At 22.0% G+C, this 11,412-nt stretch overlaps 1 protein-coding gene across 2 annotated transcripts in view; it reads right to left on the bottom strand.

Annotated features, from left to right (window-relative positions):
• Positions 1 to 3,726: 3,726 nt before the first annotated feature.
• The window catches only part of LOC117174222 (SCAN domain-containing protein 3), a 33,620-nt gene continuing 25,934 nt past the window's right edge, over positions 3,727 to 11,412 (bottom strand). For both annotated transcript variants that reach the window (XM_033363096.1, XM_033363095.1), the window contains exons 5-6: positions 9,932 to 10,181; positions 3,727 to 5,063 (exon numbers count right to left, since the gene is read on the bottom strand). In XM_033363096.1, coding sequence (XP_033218987.1) covers positions 4,866 to 5,063; positions 9,932 to 10,181 — 448 coding nt within the window. In that variant the 3' untranslated portion in view covers positions 3,727 to 4,865. The remainder of the gene's footprint in view (positions 5,064 to 9,931; positions 10,182 to 11,412) is intronic.

Here is an 11,412-nt window from a genome sequence, read left to right as displayed (position 1 = left end):
ATTGGGAGAAAATAAAGAAATGTCTCAAATTATATTCTTTAAATAATTTTTCCAGCTATATTTTTTAGCAAAATATATTTCTTATCGTGTACATCAAGTTTGTTTAAAAACAAATTGCGTAGATTTGTATGTACAATAGAATTTTTTATACTCTCAATCATTCTTTGATAATTCGTAGAAGGGATGTGATTTTATGTCGACGACAATCTTCAAAATTATCCGATGAAAAGGCAGAAATTGTGCAAAAATTATGCATTTTAAATTTAATTCTACGATGAAATAGAAGCAGCTATAAAGAGCGAAATAAAGTGAGTGGCCGCTGGACCCTAAAACTAGAAAATTTATTTTTCGACTGGGAATTTCACGAATTTCTAGAGGAAAAATCTAATTAATAGAAATATCACAAATTTCACATCACATGATATAATGCATTTTAAAATAATCTTCCTGGCTTTTCTCTTTTTAAAGAAATTATTATTTACAAATTTAAATTTAGTTCGATTTCAAATATTTTTTGAATATTAAGTTCAATTGTAAATATTTAAAATTATAATTATAATAATTATTATATTATTTTATTACAATTTTTGAAACCTTTTACATTAAGAACTATCCATTTTAGATCTTCATTTTGAAGCGTACATTTTTAATTTAAAGTATTGGAAAATGCAGGTCTGAAGTCTTGAATAAAAATTAAAAGCATTTTAAATTGAAAAATTTTATTCAATTTTAAATTTTTTACTTAAAAAAAATGATTTAATATTTAGAAATATTTGACTGTTCATTTAAAAAGACCAATTACAAATCAAATAATTAAAACTGAACACATTTGAACTGAAATATATGAATATATGCCTTAAATCCTTAAAATTTATATTTTAATTTTTTTAATTTTTGAATTTTAATGAAAAAAATAAATGTACACTAATTAAGAAAAAATTCGAGTAATTTTAAGACATATTCAGTATTTTTGAAAAGATTCAAAATTAATTTAAAAAATGAAGATTTCAAATAAATTTTTTTTAACGTACTTATTTGCAGATCTCGAATGAAAAATCCAGAATCTTTTTAAGAACTGTGAAAGGTTTCAAAAGAATTTTAAAAAGTTTTTAAGCTTCATAAGAAAATTATTTTTTATTTACAAAAATTAATTTCAAAAGAATATGGAAAAAGATTTCCATGATTATTAAACCAGACTTTCTTTTTGCATATTTTAGGAATAGTTTAAATTATTTTAAAAGACATTGGGATATTTTGAAAATACTTCAAAAATAATTAAAAATTTAAGGATTTCACAAAATTTTAAACAAAATGTTGAATTTTGAAGATTTTGAAATTAAATTTTAAAAATAAATTTCTGGAAAAATTACTCGTTAATTTGATAAAATAATTGTATGTCAATATTCAAAAATATTCCTTACAAAAACAATCTTTAAAGGGTAAATAACAATTTAATTTATTTTAAACTACTTAAAATAAAGACAATTTAGCTTCTAATTTAAAAAAAAGTTTCAGTTAAAAAAAAAATTCTTAAGATTTTTAGGAAAATTGACAATGACTTTATTTTCAAAAATTAATTTTAAGAAAATACTGCAGAATATTTTACACAAAATGTATATTTTTGAATATTTACTCAAATTTTAAGATAATAAAACATTTTTCTTAGTACTCATAGGAAAATAATTTATTTTGAAAAAATAATTTAGAAAGAATACTTAAATGTATCTCTTAAAAAAATAGAAATAATTTTAAAAAATTAATATAATATAATTTTTTATTTAAAAAAGGTTCAGATAATTTTTTTTTAATCGTCCAATTTTTAATGTTTCTAGTTTAAAATTGCTTAAACTGTACAATTTATAAAAGATAAATTTTCAATTTGACAGTTCAACTGCATATAAGTATTTTGCTGAAACTTTTTTTTCAAAATTCATTTTTTGCGTTGGAAATTCAACGGTTTGGTTAAAAATCCCTTTCTTTGGTTGTAATTTTAACTATTTTTTTACTTAAAAGATAATTTTTTAACTGAACGTATAACATTTTTTGGGTTTTAACTCGTCTTTTTTAGTTTGAAAATTCAATTCTTTTGTTAGAAAATTTACCTTTTTTGTTAAAATTTCATTTTTTCGGTTTGGAAATTATTTTTCTGGAAATTTGTCTTTCAATTTGATAAAATAATTGTATGTCAATATTAAAACATATTTCTGATAAAAAAAAAGTTTTAACGGTTAAATAACAATTTATTTTCAACTACTTCAAATAAAGATAATTTAACTTCTAATTAAAAAAAAAGTTCAGTTAAAAAAAATTCTAATCGCTCACTTTTTAATGTTTCTGACTTAAAATTGCCAACAATGATGCAATTTTGAAAATTTACAAATTTATTTATTTATCGTTGAATTTAGATGATTGAAATTGCCAACGCGGATATATATATATATATATTTTTTGAACATCAATCAATTTATAAAAACGTAGACTTGCAAATTTCGAACAAAAAATTCAGAATTTTTTTAAGAATTGTGAACGGATTCAAAAGGAAAAGAAAGTTTCTGAAAATTTTTAGGAAAATTGAAAATGACTTTATTTAAAAAAATTAATTTTAAGAGAATATTGCAGAAGATTTCCAAAATTGTCAGGGTTTGACCAAATATTTCAGGAAAGTTCTAATTATTTTAAAAGTTATTTGGAAAGTTATGAAAAAAATAATTTAAAATTTGAAATGATTTAAAAATATTTTACACAAAATGTAGATTTTTGAATATTTTGTCAAATTTAAGATAATAAAACATGTTTCTTAGCATTCACAGAAAAATAATTTTTTATTTTGAAAAAATAATTAAATAAGAATATCGAAAAGGATTTCCATAATTTTTAAACCAGAATATAGAAACTTACAAGGTATTTTTTTTGTTTAATTTGAAAGAATTTCTGTTTGCATATTTTAGGAATAGTTTGAATTATTTTAAAAGAAGTTTTGAAAATCCTTCAAAAATAATTAAAAGTTTAAAGATTTTGCAAATTTTTAAACAAAATATTTTGAAGATTTTAAAATAAAATGTTGAACTTTTTAAAAGGCTTTTGCAAGGTTTTAAGACGATAAATCATTTTTTTATATTTCTCGGGAAATCACTTTTTAATTTGATAAAATAATTGTATGTGAATATTAAAAAATAATTTTTAATGGGTAAATAACAATTTAATCTATTTTAAACTACTAAAGATAATTTGACTTCTAATTTGAAAAAAATGTTCAGCTAAAAAAATTGTAATCGCTTATTTTTTAATGTTGAATTTAGATTATAGAAAATTATAACGCGATTTTTTTTTAACTTTAAATAATTTAAAACAATGTAGACTTGCAAATTTCGAGAAAAAAAATCAGATATTTTTTACGAGAATATTGCAGAAGATTTTCAAAATTGTCAGGATTTAAAAAAATCTTTCAAGAAAGTTCTAATTATTTTAAAAAATACTTGGAAATTATGGAAAAAAAACTAAAATTTGAAAAGATTTACAAATATTTTACAAAAAATGTGGATTTTTGAATATTTTGTCAAGTTTTAAGATAATAAAACATTTTTCTTAGTATTCATAGGAAAATAATTTTAAAAGAAATATAAATAATTAAAAAAATTAATAATAATTTTTAATTTAAAAAAGGTTCAGATAAATTTTTATTTTTATTTTAATCGTCCAATTTTTAATCTTTCTAGTTTAAAATTGATTTAACTGTTCAATTTATTAAATATATTCAATTTTACAGTTTAACTTCATTTAATTTAAATTTTTAACAATTAAATAGTGTTAAAATCTTCCATTTTATAAGTGTAAATGATTAAGTTTCATTTAACCCTGATTTCGTTCTTTGATTAAAACGGCCACCCTGAATAAAGAATCTAATACCTTTTGGCTTAGTAATAAATAATTATTTATAACGTAAATACTACTCAATTCTTTAGTTTTTGACTGATTATGTTAATTTAAAACCCATAATAGATCATATTTATTGTAAGTGGAAAAAAATCAGTATAAAATCAATTATTATGCTATTATTTAATAAAAATTCAGAATTATGCGATTAAGCGAAAATTCCAAAATTATGATTTTCAAAATTGGATACATTTTGCATTTTCACACGCAATTGGCCTCTCGATGGAATTCTTTGATAAACTAACATTTATATAAGGCAAATAAAAAAAATCCCGTCGATTTTGAATTTCTTTAAATAAATAAAAAGAATGTGCTTTAACAATACTTTTAAAAAAACTACAACATTAATGTCAGAAAATAAAAACACTGCTAGATTAATTCTGATACAGTTAACGTTTCGTAAAGAATCTGCCAAGTTGAGAAAGGAAAAATGGACAGTTCAAGATACATCATAAAAAAAACTAAACTTTTTTTGTTGTAATTTTACAGTAAAACTTAAACAATTGTCAACTTGGCAGAAGCTTCATTCCTTAAATCTATAAAACTGTTCAATGGTAATGTGAAAAATAAACACGAGTCAACAATAGTAAAGTACATATAAATATCGAAATACACGTAATTTGTGAATGAACTACTTTCTCCATAAAAAAGAAACGAAAAACTAAAAAAAAAAGTCTAAAACACTCAAGATCGTACACATTTACTTTAATTTTTAATTTCTTTTAATTTCTCTTGTTCCTAGGAATGAAATACTTTTCTTCAGCGATTGTTTCGTATTTTCTTCTCGAATAACAATCATTTTGATATGAATTGGAACTACTTTCAAGGACTTTTCAGTGTCTACTGTCAAGTTAGTTTTAGATTTACATTTACAGTAAGAGGTAAATGACTCATTTGCTTGAAAGTAAAAATTCTTTTCTAAAATTGTAAAACTAATGTTTTAGGTCGAATATTTCTATTAACAAGGGTTCAACACTGGACGGGTTTACATTCAAATATACACCCACGACTTCCTCGTTCAGTCTGTGAAGTTCGGAAATCTTCTGGATCAATTTCAAAAATGTCGATTTTGCTTCGCATCCCGAATACATGCTTTCCAAATAGCGTCTTAGAAGATAGTAATAGGAATTCTGTAACAAAAGATTTATTCTTTTAATTTGGGAATTCGATTTGGCTGATTAAATTACTTTTTATAATACACCTTTTCTCATTTTTTTTTATTAAGAAATATTTTATATTCTGCACGTCCAATAAATATAAAGTCGAATTCAGGGCAAAACTACTAGCAATTTTTAATTAAATCCAGTTAAACTACCACATTACAAATTTTAAAATTTTACGAATAGTAGAGTTCAAAGATTTAGATTCAGTTCCTAAAATTTTAATTCAAGGTATAATTTTCAATGCTCTAAACTGAAGAACGAATCAATGAATTAACAAAATTTAAAAATTAAATCATTTTAAACAATTTAATTATTAATTATAATATATTTATATGTATAACATAATATTATTTTAAATTATTTTTATCTTGAATAGTTTAAAAGTCCTTAAAATGCTTCAAAATTTTATTTCTAAATCTTGAAGAATTATGTTGCTTTACATTTTTTCAAATTTTATATTATTTTTTTCAGAACCTCGAAAAGTTTTTTTTTTTAATTATTCGAATGTTTCTTTAAAATCCTGTCAAATAAAACGAATTTCTTTAAAATCTTTAACATTCATTTTTGACAATTTTGTCAATCTTTCTAAATATGATCTTAAAATGAATTTTTCTAAATAAAAAATCATATTCAATTTTACTAGGAACCTTAAGGAAATGTTTTATATTCTTTTGAAGCCTTTCAAAATGCTTAAACAACTTCTAAATGTTTTGTTCGAAATCTGCGAAAATCTATATTTTGTTTTGAATTAGGCCATTTCAATTGTTTGCAATCATCTAATTTTTTTTATTAACTTTGAATATTTTCAAAACTTCTAAATATCTCTTCAATTTACTCGATTTTTTTAAAAGAATAATAGGTATTCGATTGTTATTTCTACATCAGAATTCAGCAATTTGACTTTCAAATAAAATTTGTTCAAATATAACAATTAAAATTTTAACGTTCAGATTTTAGTTTTTTTTGTTTAATTCATAATTAATACTAATTTTTAATGAACAGTCAGATAGTTTAAAAAAAATATTAAGTGATTTTTATTTTTCTGCACTAAAAATTTTTAAATAGAATGGTTTAAAAATTGAATATTTTACACTGAAATAATATTTGAAATTTAATAAAAGCTTTATTTATGAATATATTATTTTCAAGCAAAAAAAATAGTTTATAAGCTTTTAATGGGGCATTTACATTTTTTTAACTATTAAGACTTTCAGCCACAGGGTGGTAGTTTTAATCGAAGAAAAAAATTCCCGGTCATTTCCGGGTTCGCAAACATTTTTCATGTCCAATGAAATTTAAAAAATCAAACTATATTCTAAACATTTGTCTATATATAGTAATAAACCATAAACAACAAATTAAAGCATTTAAAATGGAACCCTTGAATTCCAAACTTTTAAAATCGAAGTTTAAAATTTTTCAATTCAAAAATAGTGTATTCAAATGCTCAATAACTTAAACGTATAAACTGGAAGTCACTAACAGTTTTCAATTGAACAATTTGAAATGAATTGCAAATAAACTACAAAATTTAGAACTTTAATTATAGAGTTCAAAGATTCAGATTAGGTTCCTAAAATATAAATCCACTTTAACATTTTCAATAGTCTAAATTAAAGAATCAAGCAATAAACTTTAAAAATTTTCAAAATTATATTATTTTAAGTTATTTTAAGCTGGAAACATTACAAATTGAAAAATAATTTTTTTAACTTAACAGTGCTTAAATTGGAAGTTAAATTTTTTAAAATAGTCTAGACATCCTTCAAAATCTTGAAAAACCTAAAGTGGTTTAAAATTGCTCTAACTTCAAAATCATTTTTGAATTTTTTGTCAGAACTTTTAAATATATTTCAAAACGAATTGAAATTTTTTCTATAACTTTTAGAAAATCATGAAAATAAAAAAAATTAAATTTGCTTTTATAAATAACTTAACTTATAAATAATTTTATAAGTTTTAAAAAGATTCGAATTAAATTTAGAACTTGAAGTAACTTAAAATACTTACAGCCGAATTTAAAATAAAATTTAGATTTTTGCAGATTTCAAACAAAAAAATAAAAATTTTTTTAAAGAAAATTGAACGACTACAAAAAAATAAACATTTTCTTATGATTCTTTGGAAAAACTGAAAATGATTTTTCACTTTAAAAAAGTATTGTAACAGAAAGTTTAAGAAGATTTTAAGAGATTTAAAAAAATATCAAAGAATAGCATGGAAGATTTTAAGGATTTTATTTAATTTGCTCGATTTTCAAAAATTGTAGGAAAATTTCGATTAATTTTAAAATATATTTAGAAGTTCTGAAAAAATGTTAACACACTTCATTTAAATTACATAAAATAATTTCAGTTTTTAATTAATTTTGAATCTTTTCAAACCTTCTAAATATCTCTTAAAATTACTCACATTTTTTCTACAAATAATAAGTGTTTAATTGTTATTTATGTGTCAAAATTGAACAATTTCGGTTATAAATTAAACACTTTTTAAATAGAACAATTTAAATTGTAACGCTAATAGATTAAAAGTTCTTTGAAAATCTAAAGATTCAAAGCTTTCTATGTAAAACAATTCAGTTTAAAATTGTTTTCTTTTCAATATTTGGTTTCAATTTACCTGTCTTAAATTGAATTAAACCTTGAATTAAATGGGATAAAAATTAAATAATTTAGACTCACAATATTTTAAATTGAATAAAAACCTTTAATTATGATATTATTATGGATTTATAAGTTGAAAATAGTAAAACGCATGGTTACATTTTTTAGTAGCTGAAAAAAGTAATACAAATAATATATTAATAAATTTATTTATTAAATTTAATATCAAAAAATAATATAAAGGAATACCTGAAACTCTGAATTAAAAATATATTATTGATTAATCATGAAAATTTTTATTTAAATATAAAATTATCGAAATAAATGATATATTAATTTCAATTCTTATCAAGACTTTTGGATTGAAACAGTTACAATCTGGAAATTCTCCAATTTCGAATGGATCTAGAATTGTTTGGTCAAATCAATTATCGTTCAGATTTCTATACTTAGAGTACAGATCCATTTAAAAAATTATTTATTTATTTATATTTACAGTTGATAAAATACAACTGTTTTTTATCACAAATTTTCAACTTCAAATGCTTTTAATTTTTAATTGTTTAAATCCTCAAAACTGCACTTTAATTACTTTAAAAACTGTTAAAATCGAACTTCGGCAGATTTTTCTTCTGAAAATTCGTCAAATTCCTGGTTTCCCGTTCTGGCGGCAACCCTGTTTTTTATGAAAAAATCTTCGATTTTAAAAACTTCTAATTTTTTTTTAACCTTTAAAACTGCATTTTAAAATTCTTTAAATTAAAATATATGCTCAAAAATTAAAAATGGAAAACTTTAAAGTGAAAGATTTTCAAATTAAGCATTCTAAACCAAATGATATAATAATTTATAAAAATCGCAATTTAACAAATTATTTGAAAAACGGTTGAGACCAAAATTGGACAAAATTTTTATTCTAAAAATTTGGTAAAATTCCCGGTCAAAAAAATAAATTCACTGGCATTTCCCGGTCGCACGAAATTCCCGGTCCAGCGCCAAGTTTGATTTCAACTGTTTTTTTTAAATTAATTAGTTGAATTTTTTATCTTTTTCAATTATGATTTCATCCAGTTTAAAATTCTCAATTCGAAAATCTTTCTCTTACAAATTTTCCATTTTGGATTTTAAGTTTTAAACGTATATTTTTTATTTAAACAAATTTAAAATGCAGTTTTAAAAAACTTAAAAATGAGTAGTTTTTAAAATCGACAATTTCGGATAAAATATTGTAAAACTTATATAATATTAATTAATTAATAGTTGATAAATGTGAATATAAATTAGAATCATTTTTAAAAATTAACTATACATTAATAATGAACAAATGAATAATAATTGATTTTACAAGCTGGAAAGTCTAACTAGTCAAACAAATTGTAAACGCCCGATTGAAACTTCATAAACTATTTTCAATTTTTAAATAATTTAAAAATAATATATTCATAATTAAAGGCTAATATTTGAAAATTTTTTAATCAAGAAAAATAAGAATTGCTTAATATTTGAAAATATGATTGTTCGTGTAAAATCAGTAATAATGATAAATTAAATATAAAAAACTAAACTTTGAACGCTACAATTTTAATTTTTCTATTTGAACAAATTTAATTTACATTTAAAATGGTTGAATTTTGACCTATAATAAATATTGAACATCTATAATGCCTTCCAAAAAGTCTAGTAAGCTAAATATATATTTAGAAGGTCTGAAAGGATTCACAAATAATTTAAAGTTTCAAATGATTATTCTTGTCGAATTTTTATGCAAAAGGCCCAGGGCCTAATTTGAAACAATATATACATTTTTGCAGATTTTAAAACAAAAGAGAACAAAAATGGTACAGGGTTATTAAAAAAAAAAATTTAACATGAAAGTAATTCTAAAGAATCAAATTAGAATATCAATTTTTAACGCTTTTCATTTAAAATTCTTCAATTTTTAATGTTCCAACTTAAAATGAGTCAATTCTGTGAGTATGTATCAAACTTAAAATTGTTTAACTATTTTTTATTATTTAGATTTCGATTTGTATTTAAAAGTGCTAAACTATTAAGGTTTTAATTTTGAAATAAAATTCTACAATTTGTAAATAAATCTGCATTCAAAATTACTTTGGTACAAAAAATACTATTGTTTTTCTCTGAAGCGAGTCCGAGCCCTGAGCTTGATAGAATAAAAGTAAAAATTCAACCTTCACGTTCAAATTATTAATTGAAATTTAATTGTACCTGTTCCAACTTGATAACATCAGAATGAACGACTTTGCTCCTATCAGGCGTAAAAAGTGCAATGGCACTGAGAATTAAAATAATATTTTCATCCCTCCATCGTGGATCAAAAGTCCTCACAAATTTGGCATGTTCAGCATACAAATTTCCTTTCGCTTCCTTCAGAACATCAACCTTAATGTTCGACATCCTCTCCTGAGTATGAGGAATTTTCCAAACGTGATTACGTGGATCGTAATTAATTGCCGATCTAAAAAATAATTAAAATAATAATTATTATTACATAAATTCATTAAATTTATTTACCTTTGTTTATTAAAATAATTTTATAAGTATTAAAAATTAACTTCAAGGCTTATTTAAACTATTACTCTTCAGTATATAAATTATAAAAATTACTTTTTATTTATCACAGGCTTCAAAGTTTTCCCCCTATTCTCCCCCCCCCCTTTTCTCGTTTTTTCACTTAAATGTGAACTTAATTAAGATATTTGTCGTGTTGAAAGTCAAATATCAGAAAAAATAGGTTTTCTATGATTTTAAGAATCAAAATATAAAACTTGATGCCCTTTCAAATAAAAAACATTATTTGTTATAAAAAATGTTAAAATTAGCAACAAAAAAAAACATGAATTTTAACCATGCTTTTTGCAATTTAATTTTTTCTGACCGTCACTTCTTAACAGTTTTTGAAAAATGATCTCATTTTAATAAATGGCGGCTTATTTTTTTGCACAAAACATTCTCTACAACTCTGTTTCCAATCTTTAAATTAACTAAATTATATTCTAATAAAATTATTTGTTAAAAAAATGTTTTCATAAAAAAAATGGTTGAAACGATTTCATTGATTGAAAAATGTACTTTCAAAAATGGGCAACAATATAGTTGTAGGGAATGTTTTCCTTGAAAAAAGCCGTAATTTACTAAAATGTAATCATTTTTAAAAATTTGATAAGAAGCAAAGGTCCGAAAAAATTCAACTGCAAAAAACATGGGTAAAATTAAAGCTTTTTTGTTTATGTGAATTTTAACAATTTTCATAAAAAATCATGTTTTTTAATTTAAAATTACATCAGTTATAATATTTTGATTCCTGAAATCAGAAAATTTTTTTTTTTCAAATATCTGACTTTTGACACGACAACTACCTTAAGGGCATGTGACACAGCTAAATACCTATATTACCGACCACAGTTTTTCAGTTCACTGAATGTTTTTTTGAACCTCAGAACTTTTTTTGTAAATAAAATATCGAGCTGAAACTTTGGGAAATGTATTAGAGTACAATAAAGTACGTTTAGGTACTGCATTTTGGTAGGAACTTCACTGAAAATTATTTCATCTTTTTTCCGAACCTCAACATTTTTTGAATGCTTGAACTTTTTTTATACATAAAATATCGGTCTCAAAGTTTGAGAAATGCAAGAGCCGAAAGAAAACTACGTTTAAGTACAAAGCTTAATAATAAAAGATGTAAA

Source organism: Belonocnema kinseyi, chromosome 6, assembly GCF_010883055.1.
Source record: "Belonocnema kinseyi isolate 2016_QV_RU_SX_M_011 chromosome 6, B_treatae_v1, whole genome shotgun sequence".
Taxonomy (NCBI): Eukaryota; Metazoa; Arthropoda; class Insecta; order Hymenoptera; family Cynipidae; genus Belonocnema; species Belonocnema kinseyi.
The sequence above is the reverse complement of the archived record's forward strand: the minus strand, read 5'-3'. Positions and strand labels throughout refer to the sequence as shown.